This window comes from Pinus tabuliformis, chromosome X (genome assembly GCF_031772625.1).
Source record: "Pinus tabuliformis cultivar Carrire ecotype Pingquan chromosome X, CPIR1, whole genome shotgun sequence".
Taxonomy (NCBI): domain Eukaryota; kingdom Viridiplantae; phylum Streptophyta; class Pinopsida; order Pinales; family Pinaceae; genus Pinus; species Pinus tabuliformis.
In genome coordinates this window covers 438650375-438673671 of record NC_142308.1, presented here as the reverse complement: position 1 = coordinate 438673671, position 23297 = coordinate 438650375, and the positions used below count along the sequence as shown (strand labels likewise).

The window sequence follows — 23297 nt, the reverse complement described above, 5'->3', positions numbered from 1 at the left end:
GGTAATGGATTGTCATATGAAGACTACATTTTTATTTATCGAGTTTGTTAACTAACGACCTCAGAGTATCAAGAGTCCTTGGAGGGTCACACCATGATGACATATCAAAGCCATGTGTGTGACACATGTCGTCCAATTTTGGCCCTTTTGGGTATGTCCATTGTACAAATATGAGTGACATGTGGTACACATCAATGTGTTCCACATGGAAAATGACACACCAGCCTTTGCCACATGTCAAGTTGTGATTAGATGTTGGAGGATAGTGCAGTTAGTTGTGCTATCATATTGACATACCAATATATTGAGACCTTTGAGAAATTGTGCTTTGAAAAGTCTTTGATATCCACATATTGCGACATACATGTCAACAATGCCACGTGTTTGACATGTTAGCCCTTGCCACATGACAGGCTATGATTAGGTGTAAAGAGATTTGAGATGGCATCCTGAGCTAGCCGTCAACCTATCGATGATTTGCAAGGATTTGCAGTTATATGGAAATCACTAATATCCTAGTATTTTTGTATCGACTATATCGACACATCGACCAGGTAGAGCATATCGACCATATCAACATATTGATTATCGAGACTGAGGAGGAATGTACAGTGCGGTTTTATGGAAATAGTTGATATGGAAAGGTCCTAATATGACATGTGGACTAGGGATATGGATCAATGTGGGCGTGACACATGGCCAGGGTCGCCATGTGTTATATACATGGGCATGTATGGATGATGAGGTGGCCCTTAAGGGGTAAAAACTTCAAATGAGCATAACTTTGCACCTTGAGCTTAGAATGAGATGAAATTTATATTGTTGGAAGGCTCTTGATGAGCAAAAGAAGATGGTGGTCCCAAAATTGTGAATTGAGGTGATGGAAGAAAGAGGAAATTCGATGACCCCGTCTTCATTGTAAACCATAAAGGTCAGGTCTAATTACACCACACATCCCTAATAAGGCATTAGGGGGTTGGGTGTGTTACAATGCACCTATTTCTTTCCTTCCAAATATCCTAGTGCATGAATCCATGTAAAATTTTCCAAGCCCTATCGATGATGGGATAAGAAAATGTAGAGTTTCTCCAGTTAGATAGTGAAGAATTAATATTTTCTCTAGATCTATCTGATCACTGAAAAATGAGGGCTCCTTTGTCCCAAAAAAAGAGGAGAAGGGACTAGCATTGAGATGGTGTTATACATTTTTAAATTTTGATGAGTAATGATAGAGAGATAAGCCTTCAAAACCCCTGTGTTATAGCGTATCCCATGCTAGAATTTTACTATGCGCTAAGAGCTAGAGAAAGAGAGAAATTTTAGCCCATAAATTCAATTTCCGTACCTTACCCCAAATGTTATCATTTGGTAGTGAAACTACATCTATTGTTATATTGTAAGAATCTTTCATATTGTATTTTCAAGTTTGCTTGTATCCTATCCAAGCTTATATGATCTACAAATAATAATTACCTTCATTTATAAATAACTAAATTGATAAATTTTACTGTTTTAAAAAAATAAACATCTACTTATTATACAAAGGAAACAAAATAATATAAACTTTATATCCACCATTTGAAATGAGAAATAAATGGATTAAAAAATTGAAAATAGTTTAATTTAATCTATAACAATATGTTTGTAGATAGATATAATTTTGTGATCCTAGAGTATGGAGTATGCTCTAAAATTGCTTTTGCTTGGCTAAGAACTAGTTTTCCTCCAAGTTAACCAATGAATACCTAGAAACATTTGGTAAGAGTGAAAACATGCTCCCTTATGGATCACCAATAGGTAATTTCAAGTGATGTGATTTTCCTTGAATAATAATGATAAATTACTTTGCATTTATGGATAACAAACAATGATAGTTGTCTCCACTACTAATTTGATAGCTAAATTATGATAGATTTTTCTATTCTAAAAATTTTAGAAAAAAAAAATAATAAAATAATTAAACTTGTATTAATATAATATGATATATAAATAAATTAGTACATAATAAGAAATAGTAGAAATTGAATTTGTTTAGAAATTTTTGGGTTAGTATTCTTTCACTTTCATTGCAAGTCCATTTAAAAAGTTTCAAAAAAATTATGCAATTTAATTCTAAAAATTTATATAATCATAAATTAAATTTATTTATTATATAATTTATGATTATATAAATTTTTAGAGTTAAATTGCAAAATGTTTTTGAAACTGTGTGGACTTGCAATGAAAGTAAAAGAATACCAAGCCAAAAATTTATAAACAAATTTAATTTCCACTCTTTTTTATTATGTTCTAAATAATTTATAATACTGTGTGGACTTGCAATGAAAGTAAAAGAATACCAAGCCAAAAATTTATAAACAAATTTAATTTCCACTCTTTTTTATTATGTTCTAAATAATTTATAATAAATAATTTTGAAAGTAATAGGTTCTAAAATTTCTCCACCCAATGATATCCCATTGATATGTGTGATGCAATTTATCATATAATTTATGATTCTATAGATTTTTAGAATTAAATTGCAAAATGTTTTTGAAACTTTGTGGACTTGCCATGAAAGTGAAAGAATACCGGACCAAAAATTTATAAACAAATTCAATTTCCACTCTTTTTTATTATGTTCTAAATAATTTATAATAAATAATTTTGAAAGTAATGGGTTCTAAAATCTCTCCACCATATGATATCCCATTGATATGTGTGATTTGAACCGGGAAACTGCCTAACCATGAAAATTGAGAGGTGACTACATGCCCATTTCCCGTCTCTTTAAATTATGGAATAAAAACAGCAGACAGGATGAGGCACCGGGAATGCCCATTATCTCTACTCATTCCTCCACCTCTTCCAGAAAATGGCTTCCATTTCGGCAGCAAATAATATAATAGTAAACAAGCTACCCTGCATTGACAGGAAGAGTTCCATACCACAATCAGGAAAATACACACGTAGATGTTTTTACGGAAGAAATCATAGCAGATTTTCTAGTATTATACTGCGTGCAGTGAGTGAGGACACGACGAAAGATGTTGAATTCCCTCCATTTTTACCTCCGGAGGTGAAAAATGTAAAAGACCTTGCAGCTCGCGAGATGGCCAGAAGAATTCAGCGTCTTCCAGTACAGGTGGGTTCATATCAACTATTAAGATTTCATGTCTCTGATTACATGCTGCGTTGGTATAGCTATTTTGGCTGTAGGCCTAATGGGCGATGTCCTTTGCACGAATACAAACTAGTCGCATAATGTCCCTTGTATGTATTGAAGCTTTGAAACCTGGTGACTTGGCTGCTACATTGCCATGAGTTGGGGAATTATGTTTCTTAATGTAGTGTGTAAGAATTGCTAGTACAATTATCACTGAAGTGGGTATATAAGTTCATGGTTGTTGGATAATTTGATGCTTGTTCGTACATGCGAGTTGGCAATTGGAAACCTTGTTATAGCAGCAATGAATTGCCAATGTGGGTACTATGTAGGTATCTAACAGCTTTTTTAATGTTGATATGCTTGGCCTTGTGTTAGGTTTTGCCTTTCATGGTCATGTATATTGTATTTGGGCTTGTGGCTTAAGATTGTTATTGCATTCGGTAGGTTTGAATTGGGCCATTTTGCTGAAATTCAAAAGTCCTGACCACTGTAGCTTGCCTTTGTGAGCAAGGGATGCTATGTGGGTACTCCTTAACATTCAAATAGCGTATTTTAGTGGACTTTAGGCTCGGAATTTATAAACTTTAACACTTAGCTCATAGTATCATGGAGAGGGGCCTCGAGAGTTCTCTCGGCAGCAGCTACCGAGGAATTGTCCAAGGGGCAGCTTCCACAATATCGAGTCTGTGCGATGTTTTGCCATGGTTTATAAATTAATTCTGATCATTCACTGCTTTTAGAAATTTAAATATCCAGAATACTATGCAGAAAAAGTGTAAGACCATTTTGACTGCCAGCGGGGAGTGTAGGTGATTCAGTGTACTCAACTAAAATGCCTAAACTGTAGATGCTAACAGATAGTCTCTCTGCTTTAGCTGTTCTAGAGAACTTCCGAAAGCGACAGCTAGTCCTCATTTTTAAGACAAGATCCCCTTTTTTCTACATCTTCTCTCCTTCAATTTGGATCCCTAAAATCGCCCATGAGACAACATCCTTATTGCACTCTTCCAATGTAAGCCTAGGTAGCAGCAGATTGGCATACAATATAAATATGTATATACTATAGATCCAAACTGTACTCTTTCATAATTTATAGTCAAATTAAGAGTCCATTTGAGGGTTTCAGCCATGGAAAATGTTGTCAGTGGTTACTCATTAATATACACTTATGTGGCTTGCCGATTATCGATTCCTAAATGTGCTAGACTCCACAAAGCTTTCTTTTTCCTTTACCGGTATACAATTATATTAATACTGTTACAAAGAAAACAGGCTTATAGTAAGTTCTCCCCTCTCAAGAATTTTTCCTTTACAGTCTGTGGAGAAGCCAGTTAGGGATGCTTCCACAAGAAGACTTTTGACTGATATCTGGCATCTTCTTTGACAAGTGCACAAAAATCACTCCTTGTTCACCAATTTCTTGTAAGTTTGCATACATGGCATCATTTATTTCCAAGTTGGTTGACTTATAAGGTATTACTGCAGGGCTGCTTCTCATATGCACCGTTGATAAGTGCACACGTGAACGAAGAGAAAACTCACACAATAAGTGCAAGAGAGAAATTGCTGGGGTTGTACACGCTGTACACTCTATATTTCAATGGGCATATATAAGAGTATGAAATTGGTAGGTGTAGAGTATTTTATATGATGTTAGGCAAGGCATCATCTTTGACTGCATCTCCCAATATATATTTCAGAATGAGCTAGGTGAGATGCAAGTAAAGAAAATACAAAATACAAAATGTAACACATCTTGTTCTAAGTCAACTACGACCAAGTCTCATCATTTCCATCATAGTCCGTCATTAGAGGAAGTTGTCCTCAATTTCTGGTATAGAAGAGAAGACTGCTGCTAAAAAACTGACTGGAACAGCCACTTAGCTTGGATGAGTTAGGGGTCTTTGGTTGGTGGATTTGCTTCTGTCTAGCAGTTCTGGTTCAAACATCAGGTAGAGTATGTTCGGGCAATGGATGCCAAAAATAAGGAATGGTGGTCTCCAGGGTTGTCACCGAAATGTCCTTCAATTGTGTAGGTTCATATAACCTGAGTCTCACAATGACCACATCATGAATAGAAAGCTAAGATGGAAGATCCAATTTGAAGGCAATGAATTCCACATCCTACATGATGGTCCATGGTGTATGGATCATACCTTATTAGTTTGATGATGTAGGAGCATCCTTGGCAGGACGCTATCATGCACACTGAAAAGATTTTTCATTACTATTATTAAAATTTTCTAGCATGGACATATTGCTTCAAAATCTAGCAGACCTTGTGAGAGGCTTCATGAGGCAAAGGTTAGATGTTGTTGCAACAATGAGGGAGATTGCCACTATCACCTCAGCAATCTTCCTCCTGCTCTTTAGTGGAATTGCACCACAAGGGAGGTTTCCTTGTGATCACCTAAAAGGTATTCTATGTTATATGGCTCGAGGTGATGTAGATGTAGGCTAGGTTAAGATACTCTTCAATGGAACAAGGCAAAATTCTGTTTGTATAGGAGCAACATATCATATATCAAGCCCTAAAAGCAGCATGTGTGACCTAGGGTTTTAAGATATAGATCAATAAAGGAATATCTAGGCATACAAGCACCAAGGAAAGGGTTTGCAAATGATGTAATCAACAAAGGAGAAGGCAAACCCTCAAATTAAGCCCTAAGTTGAAGCCCTAGCTAGGGTTAGGGGTTTTCTTGGGCACACATTACTTGGGGAGGATGATGTCAGCCCTTATAGAGCACAGATTTAACCAAGTAAAATGCTAGATTTTGTGTGAGAAGGATCAACAAGGTAAAATCCAAGCCTCTTAATCTCCAATGTCTATCTAAGAAAGCCCCAATTGAACTTGGCCTTACAAATAGCCCTAACAACTTGCCTTGAAGGTCTTGGAAAATAAGGAAAAGAGAAAATTTTGAAACTTTTGTAATTTTTGTTTAACAAAAGGATTCCCAGTGCCTATTCCCACTTGGGTGATGGAGTCTTTAGGGCTAAATTTAAGAGAAAGTGAATTAATGCTTGGAGTAAGGGGGAAAACCCTAGTTTTCACTTGATAAAGCCTAACTATCTTCTTTGTGAGGGGATAAATCAAATAGGGGAAGCTCTCTAGGAGGTGCCCTATGGATTTTAAGGAAGATAATTTAACATGCAACAATCAACCAAGATTTTCCACAAATAATATGCATTTAGACATGGAACAAGAAAAACCCTAGCATTAATTTATCACATGAAAACAATAAAAATCTGCAATTAAACTTACAATTCTTCCATGAAATAGCCTTCTTTCAATCCCAAAAAGACATCTCCAAGACAAAAATCAATCTCCAATAGCAATAACTCCAAAGAGATCACATCTTCACAAGTAGCGAGTTACATTAGGTTAAGTCAAGTTCTATAATGGAGGCTGCAATCCGTGAGTGATGATGAGAAACAAGAATGGAGTGATCCTCTTTTTATATGAGGTCAATCACTTCCATCAATTTGCCTAAAGGCCCTATGAAAAGTTCAATTTTGAGGGTATACAAAGAAAATGGGTTACAAGCCAACCCAATAGCTCAATACAAGAAAATAATGTTGGAATTTCTAAGTTTAACCCGTTAGAAATTCTCCCTGTACTATCTGGTTTATTTCTTCCTACTTGTTTAATTACTTAACAAGTTATTTACTATGTAAATACTGAAAATAAACACAAGTACAGTATCAACATCTACAGATCATCAACTGAAAGAAAACACAAGTGACACCGTTGTTTTTGGACTAATGTCCTCGGAAAAACCTAATGCGGGAAAACCGGTGCAACTATTCAGATGGTTTTATTATTATGTAGTTTCAGAATACAACCTGGGTGCCAGAAATGGCTCACCCAACAGAGAATGGCCTCGGCAGTAGTACCTCTCAGTCGGAGACAGATATTCCGGCTAAAACACCAGATGAATGATCCCACAGCAACTAAGTCACCTAACACGGGGATTCGGGATTCATAGGATTCGGGATTCGTGGTGTCAGATTCGGACATGTTGACGCCTCGGAACATGACACGTAGGATTTGTTATATATTATTTTATTAAAATATATATATATATATATATATATATATATATATATATATATATATATATATATATGTATTAAAAATTAGATATTTCTTACACAAATTTTAATTAATGATACAAATTTTTTGATTTCAAACATAGATCTTCATCTATAGCTATTAACATGCATCGTACATACAAAATTCAAATACCTGTCAGTGGTACTGGTCACATAAATCATGATTCATAATTCATAACTGAAAGACAACTTACAACTACAAGATAGTAAGATAAACACACTAACAACTGCAGTTTTCTCATTAAGTCATCAAATGAAAATGTGTTACATAGGTAGTGCTGGTGCAATGCCAATGGCAAATAGAAATAGAAAATATAAAACAACTACAGGTATACAAGCCTCAAGGCATAAATCAGCATCAGAATCAGCATCAATGTCCTCATCATCATGGTCCCCACTGCTCTCCTCTGCATCCTCCTCCTTCCCTATATCCATAGTCCCCTCTGCATCTGTTGGTGTGGAGGATAACCCCTCTAAGTCATCAAATCTAACAGGCTTTAGCACTGGATAATTGAGATCCATGTTGGCCAATGCCAACTCAACACTGGTGTTCAGACCCATATCATCAGGAACAGTGTTACTTGGGAGCGGGAGCGAAAACGAGAGTGGGAGCGACATATTCAGAAGCTCCTGGTTTGGTGCTCTTGATTAAATACGAGTTCCATACCCTAATACATGACAAAATTCAATGGAAACATTGCAATCCCCCAATCCTGAAATCCTGAAAAACTGATAAGTCTGTTGGATTTTGAATGAAATCTAAAATTCTACTTTCGCCATATGAAATCCAATGAGGCCAGAACCACTTTCAAACATCCTGAGTCATTTCATGGTAATGTTAAAAATTTAAGTAAAAGGATGAAAATGAAGATTAAGGAGAATGTCACTTTTACTTTAAGAATTTAACATTACCATGAATAGCATATCAATACTAGGGCCTAGACTTGATCATGAAGTTGCCAAAACGCTTGCCAAATGAAAATATGCATGGTTGTAATGACCAAATGCGGCCTTTTCATATCCGCGTAGGTCATTTTTTGAGCCTAGCGAGTCCTGGAAAACAGGACACGATTCCCAAAATCGTGACACGTAGTCGGATTCGACGTGTCAAAAAAGGACACGACGTGACACGAATCTGGAAAGAATCTTGTCGGACACGATGGATTCGGGATTCGTGGGGCCTATAGGACGAATCCAGTTACATAGCACAGCAACAATGCAACTTCTGCTGCTCTGCGTCACTCTGATAGGGACCCCGTCACCCTGATAGGGATTGCTTCACCCTATTCGGCTCTCCAGCTCTCAGTCTGTCCCACGAAATGCTCCCAGCGCTACCTCTAGGTCTCGCGTCAGCCTCTTTGGGCTCTGCGTCAACTTCTGGAGCCTCTGCGTCAACCCCTAGACCCTCTGCGTCTCACACGCTGGCCTCTCTGACTCTGCACAACTCCTGGCTGCCTCTGCGTGACCTCTAGCTGGCTCTGCGTCTCTCTCCTAGCTCTGTGCTGATCCTCCTGGTACTAACTCTGCCTCTATGCTATGTATTCATTGCCCCTCAACTACAACTCTGATCACTCACTCAATTTCCTCAGCAAACCAGAAAATCGAGTTCGTGATCTCTCTCGGTGTATCCTCCAATTGACCCTCAAGCCTCCTCTTATACTTTTCTCGTTGGTCCATCAACGGTTGAGATTAAATCTCTAATCAAGGACTAAGATTAGATTTGGCTTGATCCATGACTTTTGGACCATTCTAACCCAGTTTTATATTAATACCCATTAATATTTTATTTTTCGTAAGTTTAAACTTAGGAACTCCATTAAAAATATTAATTATTTTAATATCTTCCAAACCGGTTAGATTCTGCCCAAAGCATTTCTGGGTCTTGGAGATCTCATGTGCTTTAGCCTCTCCACCAATTTTCGTGGCTAGAGCACATCCGATGCTACATCAAATCAACAAATAAGCCACGAAAATCCCACACGAGTGGGTCGAAACTCCTCTCAAGCATGACATCATGCCTTTTTAGGGCTAATAAAGCTCCAAAAATACATGGAATGGGCTAGATGCATCTCCAACCATCATAATCAACCAAGTGATTGAGGGTAATCCCTCTAGTCAATCCTCAAAACGTCTCTATATGTCAAAAGTTAGCTTTGGGTTCCTTGCATCATCTCCAAGGGGGCCATCAAGACAATGTGGTGCAATCTCTCTCAAGCATTGGCGGTCCATGAGGTGATACAAGCCCTCCCTAGTCATCCTGGGATGACCATCATCATCTAGACTCTGGATCAAGCCATGCCCATCAAACAATGTCAATGCCGACCATTGGACCAACTGATGGAGGTCCATGATCCTGAGTGTATAGAAGTATAGAGGGAGCAATCGTGGAGGCATGCAATACCACTTTCCTTGTTAGTTTTTGATTGATTTGGTAGCATCAAACAAGTGTTCTAGTCTCAATTTGTGTCTAAGAGGCCAAGGAACATGAGATCTCCAAAACCTCGAAAAGGTTTCGCGAAATAAGCTTGCGAAACGCCTTAATTAAATTAATTAGCCATCATTTAATTATTTCCTAAGTCTAACTTAGGAAAAGTTGTTAATTAAAGGAAATTAATTAAGGAGATCGACTTATGCTCTAGAGACTTCCAACAAATGACTTGGATCAAGTTTGAGATGTTCTTAGTTGTTGATGAGGGTCTAATCATGGCTGTTGGTGCTCCAACAAGAGATTATAAGAGCAAGTCGATGGGATGGAGAGAGACACAAGTGGGGAGCAAGTTACCTTTGCAGATTGAGCTATCTAATTGCAGAGATCCAACAAGGGAGTTCGAGCTAGAGAAGGAGAGCATCAGTGATAGGGGGAGCAACAAAGGAGATTTCCGGAGAGTTTCTCAACAGTTTTCTAGTGCTAGAGAGGTAAGAAAAGGGAGGTCAAAATGATTCTGCAGAGAGGCCGAATAGCCAGTGCGATCAACTAGAGAAGCTAGTGCGAGTGCTGGAAAGAGGGTCATTTCAATTGCTGAAGGTCGGGAGATCACCCGGAAAGCAGAGCGAGTCATTCTAGAGGCAGAGGGAGGCTGGACAATTCAGTTAGCGTTGAGTAGCAGGCCATACAAATTTCCCAGGCCAGGCAGTGCGAATTCTAGGCAGACTGAGTTGCCAGTGAGAGGGTTCGAGTAGGCCAGAGGGACGCTGAATTGATTGTAGAAGGGAGAAAATTTCTTCGAGATATTTTGCCAGATTATTTTTGGAGGATTACCAATTGGGCATCCAGTTGTAATAATTTCCAAATTGCTACATAATAAAATAAACCCTCATCTGTTGCATTGGTTTTCCCTTCGGGGTTTTTTCTTAAAACTTTTTAGTCCAAAAATATTTGTGTCGATTTTTATGTGTGTGCATCTATTTCTCAGTTCCTGGTTTTATTTTCTGCAACGTATTTTTTATGGTGAAGATTGCAATTGTGAATTATTGTTAATTGTCGTAAACAATTAAACTGCTAACAATTAGGAGAATAATATCCAGTGATTGCAATCAAGTAATTTTCACATTCCTTGGCTGCTTTTTCCACCCCTTTGGTGTGCCTTTTACTTCTTTTTGATAATGCTTTGATAAGCGCATAACTTGGGTGTCCACGCTTGCTTTGAATGATGTAGCATATATTTACCCCTTAAATATGAGTTAGTTTCTCACTCATCACGGTTGGGGCATGCAAGGGTTTCTTTATTATATGATGGAGCATCTAGTGCTCAAGAATCGGGCAATGGCTAATGAGGGTGGTGGAGCTCATGCTAGGCTTTTGCCCATGCACTAATTACTGTCTCGACCATATTTTGCATTTTAAATTTTCACGTTCATTTATTGTGACCATCTTATGCTTTTATCTTTCTTTAGTTGCATCAACTGGATATGAGGGTGCCCAATCCTAATGAACCAATGACAACAAGCGTAAAGGATGGATGTGAAATCAAGGGAATGAGAAAAGAGGTAAGTATGGAATGGCTATGGACACGCTACTTCAATCCAAGTTTCCCAAGTATTGCCCCTCCTATAACCCTAAGGTCTCAGAGGAGGTCCCGTTGGACTAGGGCCAAACACCAACCCCCTTGGTAAGGTGAGAGAACAAGCTTATAGTCAAGGTTGGTTAATCATCTAGATTACCCCCTTATCCATGTTATAATGCCCAAAACATTAAATAAAAGCATTTGATTTCAAAATGGTTAACTTACTTGTCGAGTGATAACCCTCCTTCCTTTGAGAGGAATGCTGGATGGTGGGAGGCATATGACCAGTGCAAATGGTGGGGAAATGTGGTATTTCATCATAATTGAGCAATTTATAGGGCTATTGGTTGGTTGAATATCCAAGATAGGAGATAATTTTCTCCTATGGGGTTACCAACTTTTGGTGGGTAATAGGTTCTAAGTTATGTTTAATTTAATTGATGGTAGTAGGAGGTCCACAAAGTTTTGTTGAAGAATTTTGGGAAGGGAAACCCAAACTCTTGCTAGGTTTTGGGCCATTCAATTTTCCCATCAATGATTGTCCATTAGAACCATTTTGAGGAGCGAATTTTTTTATTTTTTTTGGTTGGGGAGGGAGGGGGTGGTTTCGAATCCCTGCAGGCCAGCAAAATGTCAACACATGGTAGGCCTATAGAGAAGGTCCATGTCTTCTTTTAATTGTTGATAAGTGATGGTGGTTAAAGGAATTAAGGAGGGCGATTTCCATGAGGCGTGAGGAAGGGGGAATAAATAAAGGCTGTGTGAAGAAGAAGGTGATTATTTATCAAGTAGAGAAGAGGATAATAAGGGATCTGCTAGGGAAGAAGAGGGGATTTCTTCTATGGAGAATGCAAGGGAAACCATGAAGGCCACTGTGCTTAGGGAGAAGAGCGACAACAAAATAGGAGAACAACAAAGAGTAAGGAGAAGATATCCTTACAGTTATTATGAATTTGATGTTGGGCCCATGTGCTAGTGTTTTGTATGAGGGTAGTGTCTCTTTCTTGTTTTGTCACTGCTTACAATCCATGGAGGTTTAAAATGCTTATATAATAACTTTATAATTAATAGACTTGTTTGTATGCATTTTATATTTTCTTCCATAGTGGTTGGGTTGTTTGTTGGTTCACAGTGAGTGCTTCCATACCATTGTTGGGCACTTTGAATTCAAACACGTTGGTGTTTGTGAGCCTTCATCAATTGTTATTAGAGTGGGAAGAGTCCCTGTTGAGTTACAACTCTAGCAAGAAGAGTAGAATTGAGAGGGTGTTGTAAGAGAAGACAACCCCAATTGTATTGCTAGATAGAGTTGTAGAGGGGAAGGAAAGCAGTTCTAGTGTACCCAGGGATACCTTAAGCAGTTTGATGAGAATGAACTTAATATCAATGGGGATCCAATGAAATCTTTAGTGACATTTGATGAATTAGTAGGCACATGTAGAAACTTGGCCAACTTTAGGTACATAGATGATGTCTTCACTGTGGAAACCTCAAATCCATTGATCACGATAGTTGAAATCCTTTTAGGTAAAACCTTAAACATTAGTAGCATGCTAAATTCTGTTTAGCAACAAGAATTCATTTGCTTGCTTCAAGCTTGTTACCGCTCAAACTTGCAGGGGATCCTATGAGCAACTACTAGGTCAAGGGGCAACGATGGAGTGATAACCCACTGTCACCTCAGCGAAGGCTCCCTACTATTTACGGACTTTCACCGATGGAAGGAGACCCAGTACAAGAGGAATCATAAGAACGAGTAGATCAATGAATGGATAGAGGGTGATTCCTATAGCCTATTCGCAAGAGAGACTCAATTATGTGGCTTACTTGCTTAAGAAGCAAGGTGATGGGCTCTCTAGGAAGGGATAAGAGGATACTTAAGCCTAGGGTTTGAGAATATCTCTTGACAAGAGCTGCCTAGGTCTAAGGATCCTTGTGGAGAAATGGCTTCTATGTAATACTTGTAGAATATGAGTTACAAAGTTGTGGGACCACAGAGAAGCCAAGTGGACCCAAACTAGGTCAAGGGTATGGAGTTGATCACTCAAAGAGGGGCTTGACCTAATTGGGGAAGAGAATAGGATCAAAGGTCTAATTTTCTTGATATTTGAATGCCATGATCCCAATGAGGCACTAACCCAAAATCGACCTAGGGCAAGAGTTGGTCTTGTAGCTAGGGCTTGCAATATCTCAGGATTCCACTGTCGGAATTGCTTGAAATTTGGAGGACCTATAGAGAAAAGGCCAACGTAGTAGTGGACCAAAAATAAAGGATTTTGGATGGCTACAATGAAATTTATGCGATGCCCTAGGTGACCTACTAGGGTTAGGCCTAAAATTTGGAGAGGTGAAGGAAAGAGGGGTAAATTTAACCACCAAAGGGATACGAGGATCAATGCCTTATTGCATGGGATTAATGGAGTCAGGATACATATAGATCATGAATTTTTGTGAGCTAAGGAGCCCTAATTAACCTTTGCTAGCCTATTCAAGGGCAACAACTAGGTAAATAGAGATCTACACTTCAAATTTGCCAAAGAGATGAAGTTTCGAGGCTTAAAACCTATTAGGTTCCTCTAGGAACATTCACCCACCCTCTTCAAGTACAATGCATGCATTAAATCACTTATTCAAGGTTCCCAAAAGAATTTTGCATTTAATTTAATCCATACATGAATAATGATAACAATAACATGCAATAAACCAGTAAAATAACAAGAATAACATCAAAATTTGACTCACATCAGAGAGAGAGTATATCCATTCATCAACTTTGCATTAAAAAGAAGCTCCAAAGACAATAGCGAAAATCCAAACATCATAGTGCATAAAGAAAACTCCAAAAAGTTTACCCAAAAAAAAGTACGAAAATCTCTCAAGAGATACTAATCCAATCCAAGTGATGATGATGAAAATGAATCATCTCACTTCTATTTATACAATCCTCTAAGGGATTCGAATGGCCTAATTTGGACTAATAATGCCCCTAAAATAAAATAATGTGCATAATAACAATACTTTTGGTGACAAGCCCACCAAATAGCTCAATAACATAAAGATAAGCCTCTCAAGAGGGCAGAATGATCAACATAATGAGTCATTGGGCCTTTGAAGAGGCCTAATGAAGTCCAAGGGGTGCCATGATGTGAAAATGGACTCCCAACATAGTAGACAAGGGGTTGGCCCCTTGTTTTCCAAGCAAGAACCTGTGGTGCTCCCAAGTGGGTGTGGGGGCACAAGGACATCCTCATGGGTCTCCAAGTGGATCGAAAATGCCTATAGACCATCTATAAGGGCTAGGATGGTGATGTAAGCCCTCCCTTTGCAGCGGGAGACATCCTCTAGACCCTGGAACATCTGCCAAGTGTATGGTGCAAGTGTGGAGTCGGTTGGGCATGGTGAACTAGGTGCATCATCCTCATTCAAAAGGTGGAACATGAGCAATCAATGAACGTTGTTGGGGATCCATGAAGTAATCGTTGCTATGGTGGAGGCCCATGGCTCTCAGCGCTCATCTTACAAGTGCCAATATGGCCCTCTGAAGGGCTAGGACCCCATATAGGGAAACCAAGCCCCAAATGGAGACCTACCTGCAATCTTGCATAAGATCCAATGCGTCCCCTTGCTCTCCAATACAAGAAACCCTTAGAATAATCAAGTAAAAGAGCTTACAAGTCATGGAATCAATGGGGCACTTCATGGTGGCATGTCCTTCCATAGTGGGCTTTGGCATGTACAAGTGTCTCCAAGCTCAATAAGGGGGTTAACCAAGGACCCTATTAGGTGGTTTCATCCTTTAAAGGGGGTGACATGTCCAAGGTACATCCCTCAAGTGGTAGGTGGCAAATGACAAAGTGACGGAACAAAGTGGGGATCAGGGGAATCATCCAGACCACATGTCATGGTACAAGGGTAGCTGTAATAGGGAAGCCCACACCTGGGTATATGAATGTAGGAGGGAGAAAATTGTGGTACATGAGTTACCCCAACCTTTGTTTTTCCACCCTTCTTCATATGCCTTTTGCCTTTGATTGATTTTTCTTCATAACTGCTCGGGGCTCCAGGGGATGAGAGCATGTTGTGTGGTATATAGTAGTGGATACCCCCTTAAGGTGGGGTAGTTCATTGCCCACCAGGGGTTGGGACAATCATGGGTTCCTTAATGATGGAGGGGGGCTCATCTAGGGCCCATAGGAACTAGGGCGATGGCCATGGATAAGGGTTAGAACTCATGTTTGGCTTTTGCCCACGAGCTAAATTTGTATATCTCGACTATCTTTTGCATTGTGTGGTACATTTCTTGTTGAGAGTGGCTAAATTATGCTTTTTATTTTCTTTTTAGTTGCATCAACCTCTGGGGCATCGTTCCAGGCCCAACCCAAGGTGTGGACAAGGGGAAGGGGAGGCTAACCTTATGTGGACTCAGCGGACACATGTGGACTTGAATGAGAAAAATATTGAATGGGGTTAATGGCCTAAAGCCCTAAAGCTAATGGCCAGTAAAAGAGATCCCACAAGATTAAGATCAAGGGTAACCACGAAATCGGGCAATGGAGACAGGAATACAGACCTAACCCACTCTTTCCGCCGAATCCCCCCACCAATCCATGCCCAAAAGCGCCCATGACAAGAAAGGAAAATTTGGGGTTAGGAGGCCCACCTTCAAACATACAATCATAACAAGTGGGTGAGGGACCACATGGCTAGCTCAGGTGGCAGAGATAATGGCACATTGATATCTGGTGGCTGCAAGGGGCTGCTGGTTGCCGATTGAGGACCATCTAGGATAACTTTTTTCTCCTATATACACTACCCACAGGTGGTGGGTAACAAAGCTCACAACTCCACTTTTGGTTGGGATTACTAGGACATGAGAGGCATTGACGCTAGTATTTGCATATTTGCTTTTTATCTGTGATTTATATATTTTGTAATTTTTTTTGTCTATATATATATGTAGTTTTTTTCTTTGAATTTTTTTTAATAATTTGTTTGTTTGGTTTTTATTTTTTTAATATATATATATATATATATACTCTTTTTTTTTTGGCTATTTTAATTTTTTTTCTTTTCTAATTCTCTCTCTCTTTCCTTTTATATATATATACCTTTTCTTTTAATGGCTAGAGGCTTGGCAACATAATGGAGAACCTCCAAAAGGATTGTCTGGCTAAAAGCATCAATTGAATGGCAACACACTTGACAAAGGGTTGATGGCCAAAGGCCATATCAGATTGGCTTTGTGTAGCGGTTGGGTGGCTAGAGTGTTGAATAGCTCTGATACCAATGGAACGAACAAAGTTTGTACTTACACAAGTTAAATACTCCAGAACACTTGGAATATGAAGACGTCCATTGAGGATACAGGTATTTACATATAAAATGTATAGTTGAAAGAAATGGCTGGTTACAAACAAGGGCTCTGCTTATATACCTAATACTAGGCAAGGCACCCCTTCATGAATAGTTATGTCCTTTGGGACATGTCTCTTCAATAACTAATTATTATTTAATTAATCATTATTATCTATATTATTATATTCATAACAAACATTTATGAAAGACTTCTAATGGAGCGACATATCATGGAGCTCCTTATTAATCACATATGCATTCATGTAGTGGAGCAACTCTTGTCAGAGTAATTTATGGAGGTTGTTGGAGTATTTCTCAAAGTCATTTAACCACCTTACGTCATTATATTAATTTGGGAGGTTTTTGCACAACTAACTCCATCATGTTATCATTGTTAACTTGTCTGATGGACTTGGTTACATGAGAGCATTATTGAATTGTTTTTCTTGGATATTTTATTAATTTTTTTGGAGAGGAGGGTGGATCTCAATAACTTATTGCTATTTCTTGTAAGGGAGTCGTTGAGGAAGATTTTTATTGTTATCCCTTCAAGAACTAATGGACTAGGAAAATAATTACTTGTTTGTTTTAAGGAGATGGAGTTCCGCCCCATAAAAGGTCTAGCTCTCTCCATTTGTAGTCATTGTTGGTTTTGGGGAGCTCTCTCCTATTGCTTTTTTGTTGAAGTTCCTAAAGCCAATGCAAGCTATGGATTTCTCCTCGGTGATATAATGTGTTTTTTTACTCACTACGTTGAATACTAAGGCTGAAATCTTTTGCATCAAATGTGTCAATGAAGGGCTAGAACATAGGTAACAATATTTCTCATTAAGAAGATTATGTCTTTGTTAAGAAGAAATTTAATTGTGATTCAGTCTCCCTTCAAATCCTTTGTATGTATTGATAGAAAATGTCATTGTCTCTTCTTGATTAAATCAGGTTAGCTACATCTTCCATTTTCCATTAGTGGGCACACCCTGATATACATTTCAATTACTAAAAAAGTTATTTTGTTTTGGTGGATGACAAGATAAAATTGTCGTAGTCTCTTGATTTTATTGATTTTTGGTAGCATCGGATGTGCTCTAGCCATGAAAATTGATGGAGAGGCTAAGGAACATGAGATCTCCAAGACCCAGAAATCGTTTGGAGAAATTCCATCTGGATGAAGAGATATTAAAATAATTAATATTTTTAATGGGGTTCCTAAGTCTAAACTTAGGAAAATTAAAATATTAATGTGTATTAATATAAAATGGGCGAGAAAGTTTTAAGAGATGAGGATCAAGCCATATCTAATCTTAGCGGTTAATTAGGGACTTAATCTCGGCCGTTGAATCGTCAACAGGAAAAGTATAAGAGGAGGCTTGAGGGTTAGTTGGAGACACACCAAGAGAGATCAAGAATTCGATTTTCTGGGGCAGGGTTTGCTGAGGAAATCGAGTGAGTGATCAGTTGCAGTGAGGGGTAGTTCAGCAAGGGATTTCGATCCAAGGCTGAAGAATACATATTAGGGAGGCGACAGAGTGCCGGAAGAGGCAGCGCAGAGCCTTGGAGGGTTGACGCAGAGGTTGAGGAGGCCAGCGCAGAGGACATAGAGGGCCACACAAAAGCCGTAGAGGCTGACGCAGTTGACACAGAGGGATCCAGAGGCTGTGCTGAGGTGATTCAGTGGGATAGACTGAGAGTTGATTGGCTGACACAGAGCCAGAGAGGGTGACGCAGTTCCAGAGAGTGCGTGGAGCAGCGTTCGCTATCCAGCACAAGGAATAACCAGAGTCACTGTGGGATCGTTCATCCGGTTGTTGATCAGGTGGAATATCTGTCTCCTGATAGAGGTATTGCTGCCAAGGAAATTCTCTGAAGGGTGAGCCATTTCTGCAACCCTAGTTGTATTCACAATCTGCTTAATAATAAAACCCTCTATATGCTGCACCGGTTTTCTCGAATTGGGTTTTTTCCGGGGACGATTGTCCAAAAATAACGGTGTCCCTTGTGTTGTCTCAGTTTATTTCAATTGTTGATCTGTATATTTGTGAAGGCTGCAGTTGTGTTTACTTCAGTGTTTATGTTATTAAATAACTTGTTAATGTCAACTTGTCCTGATGATGAACCACACTGGTTGGTTCGAAACGCGTCGACAATTGTCTCTCTTTATGTGATTTACGCCGAAGTTCTACTTATAAGTAGGAGATAGTAAATCAGATATTGCAGTAGGGGTTTTTGACGTGTTAGATTCAAAATTTTTCACATGGTATCAGAGTGATTGCAAATCACAGGAGGATTGAAGACACCAGCAGAAGAAATCCGAAAATTTGCAGCAGAAGCAGCTGTTCGGAGAGATAACGTTGTTCCAGAGCTGAAGCGGCAAGAGAAGACGTGACACAGTGCTTAAAGGGTGTCGCAGAGGCTCATGTAGAGCCTGCGTCAACATTTCGAGCTAAGGGAAGGGCTAGTGCAGAGGCAGAGAGAGGCAGAAGAGGCTCACGCAGAGCCACGTCATCCTTCTCAGCCAAGTAGGATTCTGGTCGGAGGAGCAGATTCAACCTTCGTCGTGATTGCGCAGAGCCTGAAGGGCTCATAGTCTTCAGCTGCCGAGGCTAAGGGAGCTGTGCAGATTGTGATTTGAGGAGCTGGTGGGATGCTAGTTCTGTTAGTGCAGAACAGTGTCTAAGGAGATTGAACCAAGGTAGAGGGAAGCACTACCTCGATAGATTTCTAGCCAAGAAATCTAGATCCGGGTTGCAGCGGCAAAGGAGGATTGGAGAGGAGTGATTCGACAGTTGGTCGGAGGATTTCCGAGAGGGAAATTAGGACTCAGAGGGAGTCTAGAGAAGAGGAGCAGAGATGGCAGTGAATGGATTGAGGGATCAGGACAGATTGGACGGGGCTTCCAATTTTGTCATCTGGAAGGCTAGGATCCTGGCAATCCTGGATAAACATCGCATCAAGGACTATGCCTTGAAAATCGTAGTTGTCCCAGTTGACCCTAATGCAAATGAGAAGTATGAGGAAGCCGAGGCGAAGGCGAAATGCATGATCTTAGACGGTGTTAAAGATCATGTCATACCACATATTGTTGAGAAGAACATAGCAAGGGAGATGTGGCAGACTCTGGCCACCTTATACCAGGGCTCTTCCGTGCAGCGGAAGATGTTATTAGAGAATCAATTGAGGTCATATCAGATGCAGAAAGGAGAGGAGATAGATCCGTTCCTTCTCAGGTTGCAAGGAATTCGCGACCAACTTACTTTCGTGGGGTCTACATTGGATCCAGAGTTCATGGTTAGGACTGCTCTGAATGCAGTCTCCGAGGACTGGGAGATATTTTTCCAAAGCATTTTGGGCAGAGCGACTCTCCCTAGTTGGGAGGAGATGTGGGCAGCTCTTCGACAGGAAGAGCTCAGGAGATTGACCAAGGCAGGGAGTAGCAGTAAGGGAGTTCGAATCAAGAAAGAGGAGGAGGAGGATGCAGCTCTAGCATCTACGGGACAACAGGGGGTTCAGAAGAGGAAGAAGAAAGATATCTCCAAGGTCAAGTGCTTCAACTGTGGGGAGCTGGGACATTATGCATCTCAGTGCCCCAAGAAGAAAGGCAAGGGAGAAGCTTTTGACTCAAAGGCAACTCTAGCAAAGGCGGAGAAGGATGTCGAGACTGATGACGATTGTGCCATGAGTGCTCATGCGCCTCTAGAGAAGAGGTGGGGAGACATAGAGTTGTAGTCGAGAGGACTACATGCATCGATAGGATCCTTGAGGTGCCCAAACTCTTGGATCACATTCGGCTATGGGAGCCCTTAACGACAGTAGCATGATGACAAGTGTCGGGTGGAGCAAAGTGTGATGGAGCAGCAAGGCAGGGCTACAATGTAGAAATCTGAGGCAGCGCAATGGAGGTTGTAGCAGTGCGAGAGACACAGAGGTGTTTGCAGCAGCGCATTGGCAGCAGAGGGTGCACAGGGTAGCAGCAGAGGTAGCTTCAGCATCATGAGGCTTCTAGACTGACCAAGATGTCAATGTTTGGGTGAAGTCAGTTTCTTCTCAGTAACTGAGTTGCAGGATGACAGTTAGCAGTGGGAGTGCTATGGGCAGAATGAGGAAGTATTTTGAGAGGGAGTTGCAGTACAGATGTAGTAGTGGCAGTCGCAGTGTACAGGGAGCAACAATGCAGTGGATGTGAGGCAACAGGCCAAGCATCAACACAGGTACTGATGCGGAGGATCAATGTGATGCTTCTATGGTGAGGCATTATTAGAGCACATTCCTCGCTAAAAGAGAGTGTTGATTTTTGGTAGCATTGGATGTGCTCTAGCCATGAAAATTGGTGGAGAGGCTAAGGCACATGAGATCTCCAAGACCCAGAAATCATTTGGAGAAATTCCACCCGGATGAAGAGATATTAAAATAATTAATATTTTTAATGGGGTTCCTATGTCTAAACTTAGGAAAATTAAAATATTAATGTGTATTAATATAAAATGGGTGAGAAAGTTCTAAGAGACGAGGATCAAGCCAGATCTAATCTTAACCGTTGATGAGGGACTTAATCTTGGCCGTTGAATTTTCAACAGGAAAAGTATAAGAGGAGGCTTGAGGGTCAGTTGGGACACACCAAGAGAGATCCAGAATTCGATTTTCTGGGGTAGGGTTTGCTGAGGAAATCAAGTGTGATCAGTTGCAGTGAGGGGCAGTTCAATAAGGGATTTTGATTCAAGGCTGAAGAATACATATCAGAGAGGCAGTAGAGTGCCAGAAGAGGTAGCGCAGAGCCTTGGAGGGTTGACACAAAGGCAACAACAATTGACGCAGAGGTTGAGGAGGCCAGTGCAGAGGACACAGAGGGCCACACAGAAGCCGTAGAAGCTGATGCAATTGGCACAAAGGGCTTCAGAGGCTGCACTGAGGTGATTCAGTGGGACATATTGAGAGTTGATTGGATGACGCAGAGCCAGAGAGGGTGACACGGTTCCAGAGAGTGCATGGAGCAACTTTTGTTGTCCAGCACAAGGAATAGTCGGAGTCACTGTGGGATTGTTCATCCAGTTGCTGATCAAGCGGAATATCTGTCTCCTGATAGAGGTATTGCTGCCAAGGAAATTCTCTGAAGGGTGAGCCATTTCTGGCACCCTAGTTGTATTCACAATTTGCTTAATAATAAAACCCTCTATATGCTGCACTGGTTTTTTCGAATTGGGTTTTTCCGAGGACGATTGTCCAAAAAGAACTGTGCCCCTTGTGTTGTCTCAGTTTATTTTAGTTGTTGATCTGTATATTTGTGAAGGCTGCAATTGTGTTTACTTCAATGTTTATGTTATTAAATAACTTGTTAATGTAAAGAACAAGTAGGAGATAGTAAACCAGATATTGCAGTAGGTGTTTCTGATGTGATAGATTCATATATTTTCACAGATTTAGGCTACACAGTCAGATAAGAAGATACCCTCTTATTGTTACCCAATGGACTTGACACTGGTCTTGTTCTTTCCATCACCCTTTTATAATCTATCTTTTGCAACTATATTTTGCTAAAGTTATCTTCTCCTTTTTACCTTGAGCTTTTGTGATATGGCTTTAGCTTTCGCAATCAAATTCCTAGAGAAACCCCCTTGGTGTTGGAGGAGAGCGAGCTTAAAGAGTGGGGAAGAACTATTGAGGTGACAATGGGTAGCCTTCTTGAGTTCCTTTAAGGTTATATTTTTTGGGTGGGACTTTGTACACATTGAATGCAGGTTTGATATGTAACATTTTGGCATTATTATTGAGGATAGTCCATTTCTCAGAAAATTTGAAGATTATGCTTCCTGACATGTTGTGAGAATGTTATATTGAAGATGTCCTTCTCACATGGCGATTCCATGAAGGGATGGGGCCCTTGTTCCTTGTAGAATTTTGAAGACATTGTTGTTGTGTAGAGAGGTGAAAACACCCAACCAGTGTTGCGGGGGAGCGCCCCCCCCCCTCGAACCCGCTCCCGAAGCGCGCTCCGGGCCAGAGCGGCTCGGGAGCGCGCTCCCGTAAAAAAATTTGCGCTCCCTGGTCTGTGAGGGAGCGCTTCAGGGAGCGATCGCTCCCGGAGCGCTTTTTAATGCCCGGGAGCGATCGGGGCAGTGTTGCAGGAATCGCCCCCCCCCCGGATCCAAAGGCAGAATCGCGAATCGTACGGAATCGATCCGGAATCCCCACAGGAAGCGCGATTCCGTTTTTGAGGTGGCGCGATTCCGGGTTAAAAAAACGATTCCTGCCATTTGAGGTTGCGGCCCCCCGGAATCGCGGTTCGGGAGGCGATTCGGGCAAGGGGTGGCGCCACGCAACCTGCCCGGAAGCGCACGCCACCCGCACGCCACCCAGGCGCAACCCGCACGCAACCCGCGGAGGCAGCGAATTAAACGTATTTTTTTTTTAATTTCTTTTAAAATTTAACTTAACTAGCATGAGGGGGTGGGTTAGGGTGAGTTTAGGGTGAGTTTAGGGTGACTTTAGAAAAGAATAAAGCCCCCATTCTCTTCTCATTTTCTCACTTTGAGTTTATGAGAGTTGGAGAAGAGAAGAGAGGAGAGGAGAAGAGAAGAGAGGAAAGGAGAGGAGAAGAGAGGAGAGCTTGGAGGAGTGAAGAAGGAGGAGCTAGGAGAAGGAGGAGGAGCTTGGAGCAAGAGCTTGGAGGACTTCATCTACAAGAG

At 40.5% G+C, this 23297-nt stretch overlaps 1 protein-coding gene across 1 annotated transcript in view; it reads left to right on the top strand.

Moving 5' to 3' along the window:
• The first annotated feature begins 2716 nt into the window (after window positions 1-2716).
• LOC149140453 (alpha/beta-Hydrolases superfamily protein) overlaps window positions 2717-23297 on the top strand; it is a 316859-nt gene continuing 296278 nt past the window's right edge. Inside the window, exon 1 of the mRNA XM_089446544.1 lies at window positions 2717-3124. Within this exon, the coding sequence (XP_089302670.1) occupies window positions 2855-3124 (270 nt within the window). The 5' untranslated portion in view covers window positions 2717-2854. The remainder of the gene's footprint in view (window positions 3125-23297) is intronic.